Source organism: Phalacrocorax carbo, chromosome 30 (assembly GCF_963921805.1).
Source record: "Phalacrocorax carbo chromosome 30, bPhaCar2.1, whole genome shotgun sequence".
Taxonomy (NCBI): Eukaryota; Metazoa; Chordata; class Aves; order Suliformes; family Phalacrocoracidae; genus Phalacrocorax; species Phalacrocorax carbo.
Window position 1 is genome coordinate 1,487,340 of NC_087542.1, and position 24,066 is coordinate 1,511,405.

The window sequence follows — 24,066 nt, forward strand, 5'->3', positions numbered from 1 at the left end:
GTGGGCACCCTGGGGTGACACTGGCGTGGGCTGGGTGGCACCGGCATGGGGCGGGACCACCCTTGGGCACCCCGGCATGGGGCGGGCACCCATGGGCACCCACCCTGGCATGGGGTGGGCACCCTGGGGTGACACTGGCGTGGGCTGGGTGGCACCGGCATGGGGCGGGACCACCCTTGGGCACCCTGACATGGGGCGGGACCACCCTTGGGCACCCCGGCATGGGGCGGGCACCCATGGGCACCCACCCTGGCATGGGGTGGGCACCCACCCTGGCATGGGGTGGGCACCCTGGGGTGACACTGGCGTGGGTTGGGTGGCACCAGCATGGGGCGGGACCACCCTTGGGCACCCCGGCATGGGGTGGGCACCCACCCTGGGATGGGGTGGGCACCCTGGGGTGACACTGGCGTGTGTTGGGTGGCACCGGCATGGGGCGGGACCACCCTTGGGCACCCACCCCGGCATGGGGCGGGACCACCCTTGGGCACCCACCATGGCATGGGGTGGGCACCCTGGGGTGACACTGGCATGGGCTGGGTGGCACCGGCATGGGGCGGGACCACCCTTGGGCACCCCGGCATGGGGCGGCCACCCATGGGCACCCACCCTGGCATGGGGTGGGCACCCTGGGGTGACACTGGCGTGGGCTGGGTGGCACCGGCATGGGGCGGGACCACCCTTGGGCACCCCGGCATGGGGCGGGCACCCACCGGGGGTGTGTGTGTGTGTGTGTGTGTGTGTGTGTGTGCGGGGTGGTGTCCCGCACCCATGGGTGCCCTGACGCCTCGGTGGGTGCCAGGCCTGCTGTGCCACCTGGACGACGCCTGCGTCAGCAACCCGTGCCACGAGGACGCCATCTGCGACACCAACCCCGTCAACGGCCACGCCATCTGCACCTGCCCGCCCGGCTTCACCGGCAGCGCCTGCAACCAGGACGTCGACGAGTGCTCCATTGGTGGGTGGCGGGGGGCACCCATGGGTGGGGGGGCGGGCACCCATGGGGGTGGGTAGTACCCGTACGGGTGGGTGGCACCCAGGGTAGGAGGCATTGGTGGGTGAAGGGAATGCCGTGGCAGGGGTGGGGGGGCGGTTCCATGGGGAGTGGGGCACCTATGGGTGGGGGACACCTATGGGTGGGGCACCTATGGGTGGGGGGGCACCCGTGTGTGGGGGACACCCATCGATGGGGATCACCCATAAGTGGGGGTGGCCATTCATGGCGGTGGGCGTTCATGGGCAGGGCTCCACCCCCATGAGTGATGGCCATGGTCCCAAGTGGGGGAGCACCCGTGGGTGCTGGGGTTCCCCCGTGGGTGGGGGGCACCCATGGGTGGTGGTAGGGTGTCCATTCACGGTGATCCCCCCATTCGTGGTGGGCAGAGGGCGCAGGGCAGCGTCCCACCCCCCATGAGCGATAACCATGGCCTTGGCCCCAAGTGGGGGAGCCCCCGTGGGTGCCGGGGTTCCCCCGTGGGTGGGGGGCACCCATGGGTGTGGGGCACCCATGGGTGGTGGTAGGGTGCCCATTCACGGTGATCCCCCCATTCGTGGTGGGCAGAGGGCGCAGGGCAGCGTCCCACCCCCCATGAGCGATAACCATGGCCTTGGCCCCAAGTGGGGGAGCCCCCGTGGGTGGGGGGCACCCATGGGTGGTGGTAGGGTGTCCATTCACGGTGATCCCCCCATTCGTGGTGGGCAGAGAGCGCAGGGCAGGGCTCCACCCCCATGAGTGATGGCCACGGCCCCAAGCGGGGGAGCCCCCGTGGGTGGGGGGCACCCATGGGTGCTGAGCCCTCCCCCCCACCCCAGGCGCCAACCCCTGCGAGCACTTTGGGCGCTGCGTGAACACGCAGGGCTCCTTCGAGTGCCGCTGCGGGCGGGGCTACGCGGGGCCGCGCTGCGAGAGCGACGTCAACGAGTGCCTGTCGGGGCCCTGCCGCAACCAGGCCACCTGCCTGGACCGCATCGGGCGCTTCTCCTGCATCTGCATGGCCGGTGGGCGCCCACCCGCGGGCGGGGGCCTGGGCGGCGGGCGGGACCGGCTCGGGGGCCTGGGGTGGGTCCTGGGGGGGTGGGGGACGTGGGGTGGGTGCTGGTGTGGTTATGGGGCCTGGGGTGGGTCTTGGGGTGGGTCCTGGTGGGGGTTGGGGACGTGGGATGGGTGCTGGTGTGGTTATGGGGCCTGGGGTGGGTCTTGGGGTGGGTCTTGGTGGGGGTCGGGGACGTGGGATGGGTGCTGGTGTGGTTATGGGGCCTGGGGTGGGTCTTGGGGTGGGTCTTGGTGGGGGTCGGGGACGTGGGATGGGTGCTGGTGTGGTTTATGGGGCCTGGGGTGGGTCTTGGTGTGGGTCCTGGGGTGGGTGTGGGACCTGGTCTGGGGCCTGGGGTGGGTGCTGCTGTGGTTATGGGGCCTGGGGTGGGTCTTGGTGTGGGTCCTGGGGGGGGTGGGGGACGTGGGGTGGGTGCTGCTGTGGTTATGGGGCCTGGGGTGGGTCTTGGTGATGGTCCTGGGGGGGTGGGGGACGTGGGGTGGGTGCTGGTGTGGTTATGGGGCCTGGGGTGGGTCTTGGGGTGGGTCTTGGTGGGGGTCGGGGACGTGGGATGGGTGCTGGTGTGGTTATGGGGCCTGGGGTGGGTCTTGGGGTGGGTCTTGGTGGGGGTCGGGGACGTGGGATGGGTGCTGGTGTGGTTTATGGGGCCTGGGGTGGGTCTTGGTGTGGGTCCTGGGGTGGGTGTGGGACCTGCTCTGGGGCCTGGGGTGGGTGCTGCTGTGGTTATGGGGCCTGGGGTGGGTCTTGGTGTGGGTCCTGGGGGGGGTGGGGGACGTGGGGTGGGTGCTGCTGTGGTTATGGGGCCTGGGGTGGGTCTTGGTGATGGTCCTGGGGGGGTGGGGGACGTGGGGTGGGTGCTGGTGTGGTTATGGGGCCTGGGGTGGGTCTTGGGGTGGGTCTTGGTGGGGGTCGGGGACGTGGGATGGGTGCTGGTGTGGTTATGGGGCCTGGGGTGGGTCTTGGGGTGGGTCTTGGTGGGGGTCGGGGACGTGGGATGGGTGCTGGTGTGGTTTATGGGGCCTGGGGTGGGTCTTGGTGTGGGTCCTGGGGTGGGTGTGGGACCTGCTCTGGGGCCTGGGGTGGGTGCTGGGGTGGTTATGGGGCCTGGGGTGGGTCTTGGTGATGGTCCTGGGGTGGGTGTGGGACCTGCTCTGGGGCCTGGGGTGGGTCTTGGTGTGGGTCCTGGGGTGGGTGGGGGACGTGGGGTGGGTGCTGGTGTGGTTTATGGGGCCTGGGGTGGGTCTTGGTGATGGTCCTGGGGGGCTGGGGTGGGGGTGGGGGTGTTGGGGGGTGTCAGGGGGTGCTGGGGTGGGTGTTGGGGGGTGCTGGGCGGGGGGTCCTGGGGGTGGGGATGTCAGGGTGGGGGTGTCAGGGGGTGCTGGGCTGGGGGCGGGGGGTGTCGGGGGGTGCTGGGCGGGGGGTGTCGGGGGGTGTCGGGGGTGCTGGGCTGGGGGTGGGGGTGTCGGGGGGTGCTGGGGGGGTGCTGGGGGGTGCTGGGGGGGTGTCGGGGGTGCTGGGCGGGGGGTGTCGGGGGGTGTCGGGGGTGCGGGGCGGGGGGTGCTGGGGGGGTGCTGGGGGGGTGCTGGGGGGGTGTCGGGGGGTGTCGGGGGTGCGGGGCGGGGGGTGCTGGGGGGGTGCTGGGGGGTGCTGGGGGGTGCGGGGCAGGGGGTGTCGGGGGTGCGGGGCGGGGGGTGTCGGGGGTGCTGGGGGGTGCTGGGGGGTGCTGGGGGGGTGCTGGGGGGTGCTGGGGGGGTGCTGGGGGGTGCTGGGGGGTGCGGGGGGGTGCTGGGGGGTGCTGGGGGGTGCGGGGCGGGGGGTGACGGCGCCGGCGGGCGCAGGGTTCAGCGGGCCCCTCTGCGAGCTGGAGGTGGACGAGTGCCAGAGCAGCCCCTGCGCCAACGGCGGCCGCTGCCGCGACCTGGTCAACGGCTTCTCCTGCTCCTGCCCCCCCGGTGAGCACCCGCACCCCCCCCCCGCACCCCCCACACCCCCCCCCACACCCCCCACCCAGCACCCACCCACCCACCCCAGCAACCCCCCCCGGCCACAGGCGCCCACCCCTGAGCACCCACCCACGGGGGGGAGGGGGGGGTGCCCCAGGTTAGGGTGGCCCTTTGGGGGTGCAGGAGGGGAGGGGCTGGTGGGGAGGGGCTGCCCCCCCGCCGCGCTGCCCTGATGGGTGCCCCCCACCCAGGTTTCTCGGGCCCCACCTGCCAGACGGACGTGGACGAGTGCGCCAGCACCCCCTGCCGCAACGGCGCCAAGTGCCTCGACCGCCCCAACGGCTACGAGTGCCTCTGCGCCGAGGGTGAGCCCCCCACCCCCGGGACCCCCCACCCCCGGGTGGCCGTGGGACCCCGCGCTGACCGCTCGGCGCCCGTGGAACCCCGGCATTGCCCCACCCTGCACCCGTGGATGTCTCCAGCCCCCCACCATTTCCCCACCGCACCCATGGGTGTCCCCAGCCCCACACCATTGCCCCCCCTGCACCCATGGGTGCCCCCCAGCCCCCCACCATTGCCTTCCCCACACCCATGGGTGTCCCAAACCCCCCACCATTGCCTTCCCTGCACCCATGGGTGCCCCCCAGCCCCTCACCATTTCCCCACCACAACCATGGGTGCCCCCCAGCCCCTCACCATTGCCCCCCTGCACCCATGGGTGTCCCGACCCCCCCACCATTGCCTTCCCCGCGCCCATGGGTGCCCCCCCGCACCCGCGGGCACCCCCCCAGCACCCTCCCCACCCGCTCCCCACACGCCCCCCCCCCCCAGGCTTCGAGGGCGCCCTGTGCGAGCGCAACGCGGACGACTGCGCGCCGGACCCCTGCCACCACGGCACCTGCCTGGACGGCATCGCCAGCTTCGCCTGCGCCTGCGCCCCCGGCTTCACCGGCCACCGCTGCGAGCTGCAGCTGGACGAGTGCCAGAGCGGGCCCTGCCGCCACGGCGGCCGCTGCATCGACCGCGTCGCCGCCTACCACTGCCGCTGCCCGCCCGGCACCGCCGGTAGGGCGGGGCAGCGGGCGGGGCCTGCCCGGGCGCGCGGGGGCGGGCGATGGGTCTTCCTTGGCCGCGGGGTGGGTGGTGGGCATCGTGTTCGGTCTTCTCTGGTCATGGGGTGGGTGCTGGGTGTGGTGTTGGGTCTTCTCTGGCCATGGGGTGGGTGGTGGGCGTGGCGTTGGGTCTTCTCTGGCCATGGGGTGGGTGGTGGGTGTGGCGTTGGGTCTTCTCTGGCCATGGGGTGGGTGCTGGGTGTGGCGTTGGGTCTTCCTTGGCCATGGGTTGGGTGCTGGGTGTGGTGTTGGGTCTTCTCTGGCCATGGGGTGGGTGGTGGGCATGGTGTTGGGTCTTCTCTGGCCATGGGTTGGGTGCTGGGTGTGGCGTTGGGTCTTCTCTGGTCATGGGTTGGGTGGTGGGCATGGTGTTGGGTCTTCTCTGGCCATGGGTTGGGTGGTGGGCGTGGCATTGGGTCTTCTCTGGCCATGGGGTGGGTGCTGGGTGTGGCGTTGGGTCTTCTCTGGTCATGGGGTGGGTGGTGGGTGTGGCGTTGGGTCTTCTCTAGCCATGGGGTGGGTGGTGGGTGTGGCGTTGGGTCTTCTCTAGCCATGGGGTGGGTGGTGGGTGTGGCGTTGGGTCTTCTCTGGCCATGGGGTGGGTGGTGGGCGTGGTGTTGGGTCTTCTCTGGCCATGGGGTGGGTGGTGGGTGTGGCGTTGGGTCTTCTCTGGCCATGGGGTGGGTGCTGGGTGTGGCGTTGGGTCTTCTCTGGTCATGGGTTGGGTGGTGGGCATGGTGTTGGGTCTTCTCTGGCCATGGGTTGGGTGGTGGGCGTGGCGTTGGGTCTTCTCTGGCCATGGGGTGGGTGCTGGGTGTGGCGTTGGGTCTTCTCTGGCCATGGGGTGGGTGCTGGGTGTGGCGTTGGGTCTTCTCTAGCCATGGGGTGGGTGGTGGGTGTGGCGTTGGGTCTTCTCTAGCCATGGGGTGGGTGGTGGGTGTGGCGTTGGGTCTTCTCTGGCCATGGGTTGGGTGGTGGGCGTGGTGTTGGGTCTTCTCTGGCCATGGGGTGGGTGGTGGGTGTGGCGTTGGGTCTTCTCTGGCCATGGGGTGGGTGGTGGGCGTGGCGTTGGGTCTTCTCTGGCCATGGGGTGGGTGGTGGGTGTGGTGTTGGGTCTTCTCTAGCCATGGGGTGGGTGGTGGGCGTGGTGTTGGGTCTTCTCTGGCCATGGGGTGGGTGGTGGGTGTGGTGTTGGGTCTTCTCTGGCCATGGGGTGGGTGCTGGGTGTGGTGTTGGGTCTTCTCTGGCCATGGGTTGGGTGGTGGGCGTGGCGTTGGGTCTTCTCTGGCCATGGGGTGGGTGGTGGGCGTCGTGTTGGGTCTTCTCTGGCCATGACGTGGGTGGTGGGCGTGGTGTTGAGTCTTCTCTGGCCATGGGTTGGGTGGTGGGCGTGGCGTTGGGTCTTCTCTGGTCATGGGGTGGGTGCTGGTCATGGCGTTGGGTCTTCTCTGGCCATGGGGTGGGTGGTGGGCGTGGCGTTGGGTCTTCTCTGGCCATGGGGTGGGTGCTGGCCACGATGTTGGGTCAGTTATGGTCGTGGGATGGGTGCTGGGTGTGGCGGTTCGTCTTCTCTGGTCATGGAGTGGGAGGTGGACATCTTGTTGGGTCCCATCCGGCCATGACGTGGGTGGTGGGCGTGGCATTGGGTCCCCACAGGGCACTGGGTGGGTGCTGGACATGGTGCCGGGTCATGGGGTGGTTGACGGACGTGGCCTTGGGTCCCATCAGGGCACGGAGTGGGTGACGCCTTGGGGTGGTCCCTGGGTGCCACCACACCCCATGTGAGCACGGGCCAGGCACGGGTCCGTGGGGTGCCCCGCTTGGGCGCCCGCCTCGGGTGGCTCAGCCCTCCACCCCTGGATGCCCCGCCCGGTCACGGGGTGGGTGCTGAGCCCCGGCCACCCTTGGGTGCCAGGCGTCAACTGCGAGGTGAACCTCGACGACTGCGCCAGCGCCCCCTGCGTCCACGGCGTGTGCCAGGACGGCATCGGCCGCTACGAGTGCGTCTGCCAGCCCGGCTTCACAGGTGGGTGCCCCTGGGTGCTGGGGGGGCTCGGCTCCCACTGGGTGCTCCCATGGGTGCTGGGGGGGCTCGGCTCCCACTGGGCGCTCCCGTGGGTGCTGGGGGGGCTCGGCTCCCACTGGGCGCTCCCATGGGTGCTGGGGGGCTGGGCTCCCACTGGGCGCTCCCATGGGTGCTGGGGGGCTGGGCTCCCACTGGGCGCTCCCGTGGGTGCTGGGGGGGCTCGGCTCCCCATGGGTGCTGGGGGGGGCTCGGCTCCCACTGGGCGCTCCCGTGGGTGCTGGGGGGGCACAGTGGTCACCGGGTGCTGCCATTGATCACCTATGTTGGGTTCCCACATTGATCACCCATGTTGGGTGCTCCTGTTTGGTGCCCCATTGATCACCCATGTTGGGTGCCCCTGTTGGTCACCCCTTGTGGGGTCTCTCATTGCTCACCCATGTTGGGTGCCCCTCTTGGGTGCCCATGTTGGGTCTCCCATTGATCACCCATGTCGAGTGCCCATGCTGGGTGCCCACGTTGGGTCTCCTATTGATCACCCATGTTGGGTGCCCACGTTGGGTGCCCACGTTGGGTGCCCCTCTTGGGTGCTTATGTTGGGTCGCCCATTGATCACCCATGTTGGGTGCCCCTGTTGGTCACCCCTTGTTGGATCTCCCATTGCTCACCCATGTTGGGTGCCCCTGTTGGGTGCCCACGTTGGGTCTCCTATGGATCACCCATGTTGGGTGCCCACGTTGGGTGCCCCTCTTGGGTGCTTATGTTGGGTCTTCCATTGATCACCCCTGTTGGGTGCCCACGTTGGGTCACCCATTGATCACCCATGTTGGGTGCCCCTGTTGGGTGCCCACGTTGGGTCTCCTATGGATCACCCATGTTGGGTGCCCCTGTTGGTCACCCCTTGTTGGATCTCCCATTGCTCACCCATGTTGGGTGCCCACGTTGGGTCTCCTATGGATCACCCATGTTGGGTGCCCCTGTTGGGTGTCCACGTTGGGTCTCCCATTGATCACCCATGTTGGGTCTCCCATTGATCACCCAGGCTGGGGGCCCCCGTTGGGTGCCCCTCTTGGATGCCCATGTTGGGTCTCCCATTGATCACCCAGGCCGGGTGCCCCTCTTGGGTGCCCCTGCTGGCTGCCCTTGTAGGCGTTGACTCCCTATGCTGGGACCCCCGGTTGGGTGCCCCCCCACCCACCCCTCCCCGCGTCCCCCACCCAGGTCCCCGCTGCAACGTGGAGATCAACGAATGCGCCTCCAACCCGTGCCACGACGGCGGCACCTGCGTGGACGGCGCCAACGGCTTCGCCTGCCTCTGCCCGCCGGGCACCCGCGACGCCCAGTGCCGCCCCAGCACCCTGCCCTGCCGCAGCAGCCCCTGCGCCCGCGGCGCCTGCCGCGACCACGGGGACGGGTGAGCCCCCGCCCGTGGGGGGGGCCCAAGGGGGCCCGTGGGGGCCTGGTGGGGCGGTTGGAGGGGTCTCTGGAGGGGCCCTGGGTGCTGATGGGTGTCTGTGGGTGCCCCTGGGTGCTCAAGTTGGGGTTTCAGAGGGGTGGGAGAGCAGCCGTGGGTACTGATGGGTGCCGGGAGGGGGCCCATGGGTGCCTGGTGGGGGGTTTGGAGGGGTGGGAGAGCAGCCGTGGGTACTGATGGGTGCCGGGAGGGGGCCCATGGGTGCCTGGTGGGGGGTTTGGAGGGGTGGGAGAGCGGCCCTGGGTGCTGATGGGTGCCTGGAGGGGCCCATGGGTGCCCGTGGGTGCCTGGTGGGGGGTTTGGAGGGGTGGGAGAGCAGCCCTGGGTGCTGATGGGTGCCTGGAGGGGGCCCAAGGGTGCCCGTGGGGGCCTGGTGGCGGGGGTTGGAGGGGTCCCTGGAGGGGCCCTGGGTGCTGATGGGTGTCTGTGGGTGCCCCTGGGTGCTCAAGCTGGGGTTTCAGAGGGGTGGGAGAGCGGCCCTGGGTGCTGATGGGTGCCTGGAGGGGCCCATGGGTGCCTGGTGGGCTACCTGAGGGTCTATGGGTGCCTCAAAAGGCACCCAAGGGTGCCCGTGGGTGTCTGGGTGGGTGCCAAGGTTGCCCAAGGGTGGTTGGGGGACACCTGAGGGTGCCCATGGGTGCCGGGGAGGGGCAGGGGAGGGGGACGAGCCCAGGGGATGCTCATGGGGGTCCTCATGGACACTTGTGGGGTGCCCATGGGTGCCTGAGGTGGGGCGGGGGGCTGGCTGGGGGCACCCTTGGGTGCCCAGCACCCATGTGTGTGTCCCCCCCCCCCAGGTTCATCTGCGAGTGCCCGGCGGGCTGGGGGGGCCCCACGTGCGCCCGCAGGGAGGACCCCTGCGCCACCCGGCCCTGCCACCACGGGGGCACCTGCACCCCTTTGGGGGGGGGGTACCGCTGCGCCTGCCGCCCCGGCTACCAGGGTACGGCCCCGGGGACCCCTGCCCACCCTGGGGACCCTCTGCCCACCCTGGGGACCCCTGCCCCGCCCGGGGACCCCTGCCCGCCCTGGGGACCCTCTGCCCACCCTGGGGACCCCTGCCCCGCCCGGGGACCCCTGCCCGCCCTGGGGACACCCTGGGGACCCCTGCCCCGCCCGGGGACCCCTGCCCGCCCTGGGGACACCCTGGGGACCCCTGCCCCGCCCGGGGACCCCTGCCCGCCCTGGGGACCCTCTGCCCACCCTGGGGACCCCTGCCCCGCCCGGGGACCCCTGCCCGCCCTGGGGACCCTCTGCCCACCCTGGGGACCCCTGCCCTGCCCGGGGACCCCTGCCCACCCTGGGGACATGGGCCCATCCTGGGGACATGGGCCCACCCTGGGGACACCCTGGGGACCCTCTGCCTGCCCTGGGGACACCCTGGGAAGCCCTGCCCACCCTGGGGACCCCTGCCCGCCCTGGGGACCCTCTGCCCACCCTGGGGACACCCTGGGGACCCTCTGTCCACCCTGGGGACCCCTGCCTGCCCTGGGGACATGGGCCCACCCTGGGGACACCCTGGGGACCCTCTGCCCTCCCTGGGGACACCCTGGGGATCCCTGCCTTGCTCAGGGACCCCAGCCCACCCTGGGGACACCCTGGGGACCCTCTGCCTGCCCTGGGGACACCCTGGGGACCCCTGCCCTGCCCGGGGACCCCTGCCTGCCCTGGGGACCCCTGCCCGCCCTGGGGACCCTCTGCCCACCCTGGGGACACCCTGGGGACCCTCTGTCCACCCTGGGGACCCCTGCCTGCCCTGGGGACATGGGCCCACCCTGGGGACACCCTGGGGACCCTCTGCCTGCCCTGGGGACACCCTGGGGATCCCTGCCCCGCCCGGGGACCCTGGCCCACCCTGGGGACACCCTGCTGCCCTGGGGACACCACTGCCCACCCTGAGGTCACCCTTGGGACCCTCTGCCCACCCTGGGGACCCCTGCCCCGCCCGGGGACCCTGGCCCACCCCGGGGACACCCTGCTGCCCTGGGGACACCACTGCCCACCCTGAGGTCACCCTTGGGACCCTCTGCCCACCCTGGGGACCCTCTGCCTGGCATCGTCCCTTGCCACACTGGGGACCCAGCCAGACCCCCCACCATGTCCCACGCAACCCTCCCAGGTCCCCCCTGTCCCCACACCCCCCGCTGTCCCCACGTCCCCCCAGCTCGCCCCAGGCCCCCCCCCCGCCCCCCGCCCCCGGGTGACCCGAGCCCCCGCAGGCGCCCAGTGCCAGCTGGAGGTGGACGAGTGCGCGTCGGGGCCGTGCCAGCACGGGGGCACCTGCCTGGACGGCGCCGGCACCCACCGCTGCCTCTGCGCCCCCCCCTTCACAGGTGGGCACCCCTGGGGGCGGGGGGGCGGGGGGGGCTGGGGGGGCTGGGGGCTCTGCGCCCCCCACTTCACAGGTGGGCACCCATGGGGGCTGTGGGGGGCTGGGGCTGGGGGCTCTGCGCCCCCCCTTCACAGGTGGGCACCCCTGGGGGCTGTGGGGGGCTGGGGGGGCTGGGGCTGGGGGCTCTGCGCCCCCCCCTTCACAGGTGGGCACCCCTGGGGGCTGTGGGGGGCTGGGGGTGGGGGCTCTGCACCCCCCCCCTTCACAGGTGGGCACCCCTGGGGGCTGTGGGGGGCTGGGGTGGGGGCTCTGCGCCCCCCCTTCACAGGTGGGCACCCCTGGGGGCTGTGGGGGGCTGGGGGCTCTGCACCCCCCCCTTCACAGGTGGGCACCCATGGGGACTGGGGGGGGCTGGGGGCTCTGCACCCCCCCCCTTCACAGGTGGGCACCCCTGGGGGCTGTGGGGGGCTGGGGCTGGGGGCTCTGCGCCCCCCCTTCACAGGTGGGCACCCCTGGGGGCTGGGGTCTCTGCGCCCCGCCCTTCGCCGGCAGGCACCCACGGGCGCCGGGGGGCTGGGGGGGCTGGGGGCTCCGGGGGTGTCGCCTGACGCTGTCCCCGGGGCGCAGGGCGGGCGTGCGAGGTGCCGCTGGCTCCCTGCTCCCCCAACCCCTGCGAGCACGGCGGCAGCTGCGTCCCCACCCCCGACTACGGGGGCTTCACCTGCCGCTGCCCCCCCGGCTGGCAAGGTACCCCCACCCCGGGGTGCCCCCCGCGGCCCCTGGGCTCCCCTGGGTCACCCCCTGCACCCCAGGGTTTCCCTGGCACCCCTGGGTGCCCTCCAACACCTCTAGGTTCCCCCTGATACCCATGGGTCCCCCTGCCCCCTCCCCCCGGCACCCTGCCCCCCCCCTTGGGCACCCTGATCCCCCCCGGCACCCTGCCCCACCCAGTCACCCTGCCCCCCCCTTGGGCACCCTGCCCCCCACATCACCCTGACGCCCCCCCATCACCCTCACCCCCCCCTTGGGCACCCTGACCCCCCCTTGGGCACCCTGACCCCCCCCCCCGTGGGCACCCTGACCCCCCCCCTTGGGCACCCTGACCCCCCCCGTGGGCACCCTGACCCCCCCCACCTGGGGCACCCTGCCCCCGCCCCCCCTTGGGCACCCTGACCCCCACATACCCTGACGCCCCCCCATCACCCTCACCCCCCCCTTGGGCACCCTGACCCCCCCCCCGTGGGCACCCTGACCCCCCCCGTGGGCACCCTGACCCCCCCTTGGGCACCCTGACCTCCCCCCGTGGGCACCCTGACCCCACTGTCACCCTGCCCCCCCCGTGGGCAGCCTGACCCCCCCCCCGTGGGCACCCTGACCCCACTGTCACCCTGACCCCCCCCTTGGGCACCCTGACCCCCCCCGTGGGCACCCTGACCCCGCTGTCACCCTCACCCCCCCCTTGGGCACCCTGACCCCCCTCCCCGTGGGCACCCTGACGCCCCCCCCCTTGGGCACCCTGACCCCCCCCTTGGGCACCCTGACCCCCCTCCCCGTGGGCACCCTGACCCCCCCCCTTGGACACCCTGACCCCCCCCGTGGGCACCCTGACCCCCCCCGCCCTGCCCCCCCCCAGGCGAGCGCTGCGGGCAGGACGTGGACGAGTGCGGGCAGAGCCCCTGCCTGCACGGGGGGGTCTGCACCAACCACCCCGGCACCTTCGGGTGCCTCTGCCCCCGCGGCTACGGGGGGGGCACCTGCCAGCACGACCTCGATGACTGCCAGCCCGGTGAGGGGGGGGCCGGGGGGCCGGGGGGGCACTGGGGGGGAATTGGAGAGGCACTGGGGGGGCACTGGGGGGGCACTGGGGGAGACTGGAGGCACTGGGGGCACTGGGGGGGCACTGGGGGGACTGGGGGGGGCACTGGAGAGGCACTGGGGGGGCACTGGGGGAGACTGGGTGGGGACTGGGGGGCAGTGGGGGAGACTGGGGGCACTGGGGGGGACTGGGGGGGCACTGGAGAGGCACTGGGGGGACTGGGGGGACACTGGGGGGCAGTGGGGGAGACTGGGGGCACTGGGGGGACTGGGGGGGCACTGGAGAGGCACTGGGTGGGGACTGGGGGCACTGGGGGGGGACTGGGGGGGCACTGGGGGGGGACCAGGGACACTGCAGGGAGCACTGGGGGGAGCATGGGGGCGGAATTGGGGGCACTTGGTGGGGAACTGGGGGCACTCAGGATTGGGGGGGGAATTGGGGGGCACTGGGGGGACTGGGGGGGGGACTGGGGACACTGCAGGGAGCACTGGGGGGAGCACTGAGGGGGGGAATTGGGGGCACTAGGGTGGAACTGGGGGCACTCAGGATTAGGGGGGGGGAACTGGGGGGCACTGGGGGGGGCACCAGGGATACGGGGGGGGGCACTGGGGTGAGCGCTGGGGGGACTGGGGGGAGACTGGGGACACTGTGGGGGGGGGGCACTGGGGGGGGACCGGGGGGACTGGGGGGGACCAGGGGTCACTTGGGATTTGGGACAGTGGGGGGAGCGCTGGGGGGGGGACACTGGGGGCAGAACTGGGGGCACTGGGGGCAGAACTGGGGGCACTGGGGAGATGGGGACAGTGTGGGGCTTTGGGGCCCTGGGGGGGGGGGACACCAGGACAACGGGAGGGGGGGGGGCTTGGGGACACGGGGGAGGTGCCGATTCGAGGTGCCACAGGGCACCCCTCACCCCGTGTGGGTGTCGTGTCCCGTCCCCCCCCCCCCCCCAGACCCCTGCCTGAACGGGGGCACCTGCCGGGACGGGGTGGGGACCTTCTCCTGCTCCTGCCCCCCCGGGTTCGGGGGTCCCCGCTGCGAGGCCGAGGAGGACGAGTGCAGGAGCCGCCCCTGCCGCAACGGCGGCACCTGCTCCGACTACGTCAACAGCTTCACCTGCACCTGCGCCCCCGGCTGGAGCGGCCGCCTCTGCCAGCACAACGTCCCCGACTGCACCGGCAGGTACCCGCCGGCGCCCACGGGCGCCCACGGGCGGCCCCGGGGGGCCTTGGGTGGCCCCAAGTCCCCCCGTGTCCCCATAATGTCCCCATCTGTATCTGGAGGCATCAGCACCCATGGGTGGCCCCAAGTGGCCTTGGGTGGCCCCAAGTCCCCCCGTGTCCCCATAATGTCCCCATCTGTATCTGGGGGCATCAGCACCCATGGGTGGCCCCAAGTGCCCATGGGTGGCCCCAAGTGCCCACGGGTGGCCTCAAGTCTCCCCATGTCCCCATAATGTCCCCATCTGTATCTGGAGGCATCAGCACCCATGGGTGGCCCCAAGTGGCCTTGGGTGGCCCCAAGTCCCCCCGTGTCCCCATAATGTCCCCATCTGTATCTGGGGGCATCAGCACCCATGGGTGGCCCCAAGTGCCCATGGGTGGCCCCAAGTGCCCACGGGTGGCCTCAAGTCTCCCCATGTCCCCATAATGTCCCCATCTGTATCTGGAGGCATCAGCACCCATGGGTGGCCCCAAGTGCCCACGGGTGGCCTCAAGTCTCCCCGTGTCCCCATAATGTCCCCATCTATATCTGGAGGCATCAGCACCCATGGGTGGCCCCAAGTGCCCACGGGTGGCCCCAAGTCCCCCCGTGTCCCCATAATGTCCCCATTGCCATCTGGAGGCATCAGCACCCATGGGTGGCCCCAAGTGGCCCTGGGTGGCCCCAAGTGCCCATGGGTGGCCCCAAGTCCCCCCGTGTCCCCATAATGTCCCCATCTGTATCTGGGGGCATCAGCACCCATGGGTGGCCCCAAGTGGCCTTGGGTGGCCCCAAGTCCCCCCATGTCCCCATAATGTCCCCATCTGTATCTGGAGGCATCAGCACCCATGGGTGGCCCCAAGTGGCCTTGGGTGGCCCCAAGTCCCCCCGTGTCCCCATAATGTCCCCATCTATATCTGGAGGCATCAGCACCCATGGGTGGCCCCAAGTGCCCATGGGTGGCCCCAAGTGGCCTTGGGTGGCCCCAAGTCCCCCCGTGTCCCCATAATGTCCCCATCTGTATCTGGAGGCATCAGCACCCATGGGTGGCCCCAAGTGGCCTTGGGTGGCCCCAAGTCCCCCCGTGTCCCCATAATGTCCCCATCTGTATCTGGGGGCATCAGCACCCATGGGTGGCCCCAAGTGCCCACGGGTGGCCCCAAGTCCCCCCGTGTCCCCATAATGTCCCCATCTGTATCTGGAGGCATCAGCACCCATGGGTGGCCCCAAGTGGCCTTGGGTGGCCCCAAGTCCCCCCGTGTCCCCATAATGTCCCCATCTGTATCTGGAGGCATCAGCACCCATGGGTGGCCCCAAGTGGCCTTGGGTGGCCCCAAGTCCCCCCGTGTCCCCATAATGTCCCCATCGCCATCTGGAGGCATCAGCACCCATGGGTGGCCCCAAGTGCCCATGGGTGGCCCCAAGTGCCCATGGGTGGCCTCAAGTCTCCCCGTGTCCCCATAATGTCCCCATCGCCATCTGGGGGCATCAGCACCCATGGGTGGCCCCAAGTGCCCACAGGTGGCCCCAAGTCCCCCCGTGTCCCCATAATGTCCCCATCTATATCTGGAGGCATCAGCACCCATGGGTTCCCCCAGCCCCCCCCGCAGCCCCCGCAGCCCCCCCAGTAGCACCCATGGGTTCCCCCAGCACCTCCAGACCCACCCAGCCCCCCCGCACCCCCCCCAGCAGCACCCATGGGTTCCCCCAGACCCCCCCCTGACCCCCCCCAGCACCCCCAGCAGCACCCATGGGTACCCCCAGACCCCCCCAGCCCCCCCAGCAGCCCCCCCAGCAGCCCCCATGGGTTCCCCCAGCCCCCCCCGCAGCCCCCCCAGCACCCCCAGCAGCCCCCATGGGTACCCCCCAGACCCCCTCAGCCCCCCCAGCAGCCCCCCCAGCAGCACCCATGGGTTCCCCCAGACCCTCCAGACCCCCCCTCAGCCCCCCCAGCAGCACCCATGGGTTCCCCCAGACCCCCCAGCCCCCCCGCAGCCCCCCCAGCAGCACCCATGGGTTCCCCCAGACCCCCCAGCCCCCCCCCGCCCCTCCAGCAGCACCCATGGGTACCCCCAGCCCCCCCAGCAGCACCCATGGGTGCCGAGCCGTGTCCCCCCCCCCCAGCTCCTGCTTCAACGGCGGGACGTGCGTGGACGGCGTCGCCTCCTTCACCTGCCGGTGCCGCCCCGGCTTCGGGGGCACCCACTGCCAGCACCCACCGGACGGGTGCCGCGGGCGCCCCTGCGGGCCGGGGGGCACCTGCGTGGCCTCGGGGGACGCCCACCGCTGCCTCTGCCCGCCGGGCTACACCGGCACCCACTGCCAGGTGGGCGGGGGGGCACCCTGGGAGGGGGCGGGGGGGTCCCTGCACCCACCAGCTCGGGGACCCCAACCCCTCCCCCCAGCTCTGTTCCTGAGCACCAACACCCCCCCCCCAACCGCCACCCAAAGGTGGCCCCTTGGGTGCTCCCCCACCCCGACCCCCACCCTGACCTCCCCCTGACCCCCACCCCACCTCACCTGGCCCTGCCCAGCCCCACCCTGACCCCACCTGTCCGCACCCAGCCCTACCCTGGCCCCACCCTGACCCCACCCAGCCCCACCCTGACCCACCCATCCCTACCCTGGCCCCACCCTGACCCACCCAGCCCCACCCTGACCCCACCTGTCCGCACCCAGCCCTACCCTGGCCCCACCCTGACCCACCCAGCCCCACCCTGACCCCACCTGTCCGCACCCAGCCCTACCCTGGCCCCACCCTGACCCACCCAGCCCCACCCTGACCCCACCTGACCCCACCCAGCCCTACCCTGGCCCCACCCTGGCCCCACCTGGCCCCGCCCAGCCCCGCCCGGCCCCCCCCGACCCCCCCACCCCTGCCAAGGCCCTGCCCAGCCCAACCCTGACCCCACTTGACCCCACCCAGCCCTACCCTGGCCCCACCCTGACCCCACCTGGCCCCACCCAGCCCTACCCTGGCCCCACCCAGCCCTACCCTGGCCCCACCCCAACCCCCCCACCCCTGCCCAGGCCCTGCCCAGCCCCACCCTGACCCCACTTCGCCCCACCCTGACCCCACCCCAACCCCCCAACCATACCCAGGCCCTGCCCAGCCCCACCCTGACCCCACCTGACCCCACCCCAACCCCCCAACCATACCCAGGCCCTGCCCAGCCCCACCCTGACCCCACCCAGCCCTACCCTGGCCCCACCCTGACCCACCCAGCCCCACCCTGACCCTACCCTGACCCACCCAGCCCTACCCTGGCCCCACCCTGACCCACCCAGCCCCACCCTGACCCCACCTGGCCCCACCCAGCCCTACCCTGGCCCCGCCCAGCCCCGCCCGGCCCCGCCCTGACCCCGCCCGTGCCCGCAGGAGCCGCTGGATCTGTGCGCGGGGGCGCGGTGCCTCCACGGCGGGCGGTGCCAGCAGGTGGGGGGGGGCACCTCCTGCCTCTGCCCCCCCGCCTGGACGGGCGACGCCTGCGACGTCCCCAACGTCCCCAACGCCACCTGCGCCGCCCTGGCCGCCCACAGAGGTGAGCCGCCGCCCCCGGGACTGGGCGCACGGGGGGGCTGGGGGGGCTGGGAGGGCTGGGAGGGGACTGGGGGGGCTGGGAGGGGCTGGGAGTGGGCTGGGAGGGGACTGGGAGGGGCTGGGAGTGGGCTGGGGGCGCTGGGAGGGGACTGGGAGGGGACTGGGGGGGTTGGGAGGGGCTGGGAGTGGGCTGGGAGGGGACTGGGGGGGCTGGGAGGGGGCTGGGGGGGGCTGGGGGGCGCTGGGAGGGGGCTAGGAGGGGGCTGGGAGTGGGCTGGGAGGGGGCTGGGGGGTGCTGGGGGGCGCTGGGAGGGGACTGGGGGGGCTGGGAGGGGGCTAGGAGGGGGCTGGGAGGGGACTGGGGGGGCGGGGGGGGCTGGGAGTGGGTTGGGGGGGGCTGGGGGGCGCTGGGAGGGGACTGGGGGGGGCTGGGAGGGGGCTGGGGGGCGCTGGGGGGCGCTGGGAGGGGACTGGGGGGGGCTGGGAGGGGCTGGGAGGGGGCTGGGGGGGGCTGGGGGTCGCTGGGAGGGGACTGGGGGGGCTGGGAGGGGGCTGGGAGGGGGCTGGGAGGGGGCTCAGGAGGACTGGGAGGGGGCTGGGAGGACTGGGAGGGGGCTCAGGAGGACTGGGAGGGGGCTGGGAGGACTGGGGGGGGCTGGGAGGACTGGGGGGGGCTCAGGAGGACTGGGGGGGGCTGGGAGGACTGAGGGGGGCTCAGGAGGACTGGGAGGGGGCTGGGAGGACTGGGGGGGACGGGGTGCCCGGGCCCCCTCCCCGCGGGGGGGCCGGGAGGCGGGCGGGGGGTCGCTAACGGGCCCCCCCAGGGGTGCCGCTGGCGCGGGTGTGTCACGGGCGGGGCCGCTGCGTGGGGGCCGCCGGCGGGGGGCTTCGCTGCCTCTGCCAGGAGGGCTTCGGGGGTCCCTACTGCCAGACCCCCCGCGACCGCTGCCTGCCCAACCCCTGCCGGCACGGGGCCGCCTGCCGCAGCCACGGGGGGGGCTACGAGTGCGAGGTGAGCCCCCTCCCGCGCCCCCCACCCGCGCCCCCCACCCGCGCCTGGGTGCTGCTTGACAGGGTGGGGCTGTGGGTCCTGGGGTGGGGGGATTCTCGGGGGGGTGGGGGGGGGGAGTTTGGGGGTCCGGGGATGGCGGGTGCTCACGCCAAGCCCCCCCCCCCAGTTCCCTGTGAGCTGGGTGGTGGGGTGCAGCAGCACCCATAGGTGCAGGGACCCTGCGCCCACCCTCCCCCGGGTCTCCCTGAGCCAGGGGCACATTTGGGTCCTAGCTGAGATTTTTTTGGGGTGCCTGGGCATCACCCCACATTGGGGGCACCCCGGGGTGCCCCCCGCCCCCACCCCTGCCCCCGAAGGTGGCATCACCCTGGCGTGGAGGGTCCTTTGGGTGACGGGTGCCTCCGCCCCGGGACACCCATGGGTGCTCTCCTGCCCCAACCACCACATTTGGGTCTCAGCTGAGCTTTTTTTGGGGTGCCAGGGCATCACCCCACGTCGGGGGCACCCCGGGGAGCCCCCCGCCCCCAAGGGTGGCATCACCCTGGCGTGGAGGGTCCTTTGGGTGACGGGTGCCTCTGCCCCGGGACACCCATGGGTGCTCTCCTGCCCCAACCACCACATTTGGGTCTCAGCTGAGCTTTTTTTGGGGTCCCAGGGCATCACCCCACATTGGGGGCACCCCGGGGAACCCCCCGCCCTCACCCCCGCCCCCAAGGGTGGCATCACCCTGGCGTGGAGGGTCCTTTGGGTGACGGGTGCCTCCGCCCCGGGACACCCATGGGTGCTCTCCTGCCCCAACCACCACATTTGGGTCCTAGCTGAGATTTTTTTGGGGTGCCAGGGCATCACCCCACATTGGGGGCACCCCGGGGAGCCCCCCGCCCCCACCCCCGCCCCCAAGGGTGGCATCACCCTGGCGTGGAGGGTCCTTTGGGTGACGGGTGCCTCTGCCCCGGGACACCCATGGGTGCTCTCCTGCCCCAACCACCACATTTGGGTCTCAGCTGAGCTTTTTTTGGGGTGCCAGGGCATCACCCCACATTGGGGGCACCCCGGGGAGCCCCCCGCCCCCACCCCTGCCCCCGAAGGTGGCATCACCCTGGCGTGGAGGGTCCTTTGGGTGACGGGTGCCTCTGCCCCGGGACACCCATGGGTGCTCTCCTGCCCCAACCACCACATTTGGGTCCTAGCTGAGCTTTTTTTGGGGTGCCAGGGCATCACCCCACATTGGGGGCACCCCGGGGAGCCCCCCGCCCCCACCCCCGCCCCCAAGGGTGGCATCACCCTGGCGTGGAGGGTCCTTTGGGTGACGGGTGCCTCCGCCCCGGGGCACCCATGGGTGCTCCCCCTTCCCGTCAGCAGCGCTTGATGCCAATCTGACGCTTTTTGGGTGCCTCTGGGTGGTCGGGGCGGCGGCCGGGCGGTGACGGGGCACCCATGGGTGCTGCCCCCGCAGTGCCCCCCGGGCTACGTGGGCCGGGAGTGCGAGGTGGAGGTGGACGAGTGCCAGTCGCAGCCCTGCCAGAACGGGGGCACCTGCCTCGACCTCGTGGGACGCTACCTCTGCTCCTGCCCCCCCGGCACCCTGGGTGGGTGCGCGGGGACCCCCGGGGGCCCTGGCCCCGGCTGGGTGGGCGGTGGGAGGCTCCGCATGTCCCCACGGCCTTGGGTGCTGCTGGGAGGGGTCCCCGCGTCCCCACGGCCTTGGGTGCTGCTGGGAGGGGTCCCCGCGTCCCCACGGCCTTGGGTGCTGCTGGGAGGGGTCCCCGCATCCCCACATCCTTGGGTGCTGCTGGGAGGGGTCCCCGCATCCCCACGTCCTTGGGTGCTGCTGGGAGGGGTCCCCGCGTCCCCACGTCCTTGGGTGCTGGTGGGAGGGGTCCCCGCGTCCCCACATCCTTGGGTGCTGGTGGGAGGGGTCCCCGCATCCCCACGGCCTTGGGTGCTGGTGGGAGGGGTCCCCACGTCCTTGGGTGCTGCTGGGAGGGGTCCCCGCATCCCCACATCCTTGGGTGCTGGTGGGAGGGGTCCCCGCATCCCCACATCCTTGGGTGCTGGTGGGAGGGGTCCCTGCATCCCCACATCCTTGGGTGCTGGTGGGAGGGGTCCCCACATCCTTGGGTGCTGGTGGGAGGGGTCCCCGCGTCCCCACATCCTTGGGTGCTGCTGGGAGGGGTCCCCGCATCCCCATGTCCTTGGGTGCTGGTGGGAGGGGTCCCCGCGTCCCCACGTCCTTGGGTGCTGCTGGGAGGGGTCCCCGCGTCCCCACGTCCTTGGGTGCTGGTGGGAGGGGTCCCCGCGTCCCCACGTCCTTGGGTGCTGGTGGGAGGGGTCCCCACATCCCCACGGCCTTGGGTGCTGCTGGGAGGGGTCCCTGCGTCCCCACGGCCTTGGGTGCTGGTGGGAGGGGTCCCCGCGTCCCCACATCCTTGGGTGCTGCTGGGAGGGGTCCCCGCGTCCCCACGGCCTTGGGTGCTGGTGGGAGGGGTCCCCACATCCTTGGGTGCTGGTGGGAGGGGTCCCCGCATCCCCACGGCCTTGGGTGCTGCTGGGAGGGGTCCCCGCGTCCCCACGTCCTTGGGTGCTGGTGGGAGGGGTCCCCACGTCCCCACACCCTTGGGTGCTGGTGGGAGGGGTCCCCACGTCCCCACATCCTTGGGTGCTGGTGGGAGGGGTCCCCACATCCTTGGGTGCTGGTGGGAGGGGTCCCCACGTCCCCACACCCTTGGGTGCTGGTGGGAGGGGTCCCCACGTCCCCACATCCTTGGGTGCTGGTGGGAGGGGTCCCCACGTCCTTGGGTGCTGGTGGGAGGGGTCCCCGCGTCCCCGCGTCCTTGGGTGCTGGTGGGAGGGGTCCCCGCATCCCCACGTCCTTGGGTGCTGCTGGGAGGGGTCCCCGCGTCCCCACGTCCTTGGGTGCTGGTGGGAGGGGTCCCCGCGTCCCCACATCCTTGGGTGCTGGTGGGAGGGGTCCCCGCATCCCCACGGCCTTGGGTGCTGGTGGGAGGGGTCCCCACATCCTTGGGTGCTGGTGGGAGGGGTCCCCGCGTCCCCACATCCTTGGGTGCTGCTGGGAGGGGTCCCCGCATCCCCATGTCCTTGGGTGCTGGTGGGAGGGGTCCCCGCGTCCCCACGTCCTTGGGTGCTGCTGGGAGGGGTCCCCGCGTCCCCACGGCCTTGGGTGCTGCTGGGAGGGGTCCCCGCGTCCCCACATCCTTGGGTGCTGGTGGGAGGGGTCCCCACATCCCCACATCCTTGGGTGCTGGTGGGAGGGGTCCCCGCATCCCCACGTCCTTGGGTGCTGCTGGGAGGGGTCCCTGCGTCCCCACGGCCTTGGGTGCTGGTGGGAGGGGTCCCCGCGTCCCCACATCCTTGGGTGCTGCTGGGAGGGGTCCCCGCGTCCCCACGGCCTTGGGTGCTGGTGGGAGGGGTCCCCGCGTCCCCACGTCCTTGGGTGCTGGTGGGAGGGGTCCCCACGTCCCCACGTCCTTGGGTGCTGGTGGGAGGGGTCCCCACGTCCCCACATCCTTGGGTGCTGGTGGGAGGGGTCCCCACATCCTTGGGTGCTGCTGGGAGGGGTCCCCACATCCTTGGGTGCTGGTGGGAGGGGTCCCCACATCCCCACGGCCTTGGGTGCTGGTGGGAGGGGTCCCCACGTCCTTGGGTGCTGGTGGGAGGGGTCCCCCCAATTTCCCCATGTGGGGGAGCAGCAGGATGGGTCCCCTTGTCCACCCCCCCCACGGCGGCACCCACCAGGGCCCCCACCCCGGGGTGACACCGGACCCCGTGTGTGCCCCCCCCCCCCCCGCCCCCAGGCGTCCTCTGCGAGATCGACGAGGACGACTGCGCCCCCCCGCCGGGCGCCCTGGCACCCAAGTGCCTCCACAACGGCACCTGCGTGGACAGGGTGGGGGGCTACGACTGCGCCTGCCCCCCCGGCTACGCGGGCGCCCGCTGCGAGGGGGACGTCAACGAGTGCCGCAGCCAGCCCTGCCACCCCCCCGGCACCCTGGCGTGCGTGCAGGGTGCCAACGCCTACCGCTGCCTCTGCCGGCCCGGCTTCACCGGTGGGTGCTGCCACGGGGGGCTCGGGCGGGCGCCGGGGCGGGGGGGGCTCGGGGGGGGGGCTGGGGCGGGCAGGGGGCTCGGGGCGGCTCTGCCAGGTGGGTGCCTGCGAGGGCAGGGGGGCTGGTGGGGTCTGTGTCATGTGGGTGACAGGGTGGGCAGGGGGTCTCTGGGTGGGCAGGGGGTGCAGGGTGGGCAGGGAGTGTCAGGGTTGGCAGGGGGTGCCAGGGTGGGCAGGGGGTGTCAGGGTGGGCAGGGGGTCTCTGGGTGGGCAGGGGGTCTCATGGTGGGCAGGGGGTGTCAGGGTGGGCAGGGGGTCTCTGGGTGGGCAGGGGGTCTCAGGGTGGGCAGGGGGTGTCAGGGTGGGCAGGGGGTCTCTGGGTGGGCAGGGGGTCTCAGGGTGGGCAGGGGGTCTCTGGGTGGGCAGGGAGTGCAGGGTGGGCAGGGGGTCTCTGGGTGGGCAGGGGGTCCAGGGTGGGCAAGGGGTGCCAGGGTGGGCAGGGGGTGCAGGGTGGGCAGGGGGTGCTAAGGTGGGCAGGGGGTGCCAGGGTGGGCAGGGGGTCTCTGGGTGGGCAGGGGGTGCCAGGGTGGGCAGGGGGTCTCTGGGTGGGCAGGGGGTCTCATGGTGGGCAGGGGGTGGCAGGGTGGGCAGGGGGTGCCAGGGTGGGCAGGGGGTGCAGAGTGGGCAGGGGGTGCCAGGGTGGGCAGGGGGTCTCTGGGTGGGCAGGGGGTGCCAGGGTGGGCAGGGGGTCTCTGGGTGGGCAGGGGGTCTCATGGTGGGCAGGGGGTCTCTGGGTGGGCAGGGATCCTGGGGGGGGTCTGTGCCAGGTGGGTGCCAGGGTGGGCAGGGGGTCTCTGGGTGGGCAGGGGGTCTCAGGGTGGGCAGGGGGTCTCTGGGTGGGCAGGGATCCTGGGGGGGGTCTGTGCCAGGTGGGTGCCAGGGTGGGCAGGGGGTCTCTGGGTGGGCAGGGGCTGTCAGGGTGGGCAGGGAGTGTCAGGGTTGGCAGGGGGTGCCAGGGTGGGCAGGGGGTCTCAGGGTGGGCAGGGGGTGCCAGGGTGGGCAGGGGGTGCCAAGTTTGGCAGGGGCTGTCAGGGTGGGCAGGGAGTGTCAGGGTTGGCAGGGGGTGCCAGGGTGGGCAGGGGGTCTCTGGGTGGGCAGGGGGTGTCAGGGTGGGCAGGGGGTCTCTGGGTGGGCAGGGTGTCTCATGGTGGGCAAGGGGTGGCAGGGTGGGCAGGGGGTCTCTGGGTGGGCAGGGGCTGCCAGGGTGGGCAGGGGGTCTCTGGGTGGGCAGGGGGTCCAGGGTGGGCAAGGGGTGCCAGGGTGGGCAGGGGGTGCCAGGGTGGGCAGGGGGTGCAGGGTGGGCAGGGGGTCTCATGGTGGGCAGGGGGTGCAGGGTGGGCAGGGGGTCTCTGGGTGGGCAGGGGGTGCCAGGGTGGGCAGGGGGTGCAGAGTGGGCAGGGGGTGCCAGGGTGGGCAGGGGGTCTCTGGGT

The 24,066-nt window shown here is 72.6% G+C and overlaps 1 protein-coding gene across 1 annotated transcript in view; it reads left to right on the plus strand.

Moving 5' to 3' along the window:
* NOTCH3 (notch receptor 3) overlaps positions 1–24,066 on the plus strand; it is a gene marked incomplete at its 3' end in the record, with an annotated part of 51,263 nt that overhangs the window by 14,141 nt on the left and 13,056 nt on the right. Inside the window, 17 exon segments of the mRNA XM_064437128.1 lie at positions 803–958; positions 1,813–1,998; positions 3,893–4,006; positions 4,249–4,362; positions 4,829–5,062; positions 7,025–7,135; positions 8,354–8,546; positions 9,404–9,549; positions 10,826–10,939; positions 11,566–11,685; positions 12,572–12,724; positions 13,708–13,936; positions 16,082–16,283; positions 17,337–17,499; positions 18,323–18,510; positions 19,967–20,099; positions 22,326–22,577. Coding sequence (XP_064293198.1) covers positions 803–958; positions 1,813–1,998; positions 3,893–4,006; positions 4,249–4,362; positions 4,829–5,062; positions 7,025–7,135; positions 8,354–8,546; positions 9,404–9,549; positions 10,826–10,939; positions 11,566–11,685; positions 12,572–12,724; positions 13,708–13,936; positions 16,082–16,283; positions 17,337–17,499; positions 18,323–18,510; positions 19,967–20,099; positions 22,326–22,577 — 2,808 coding nt within the window.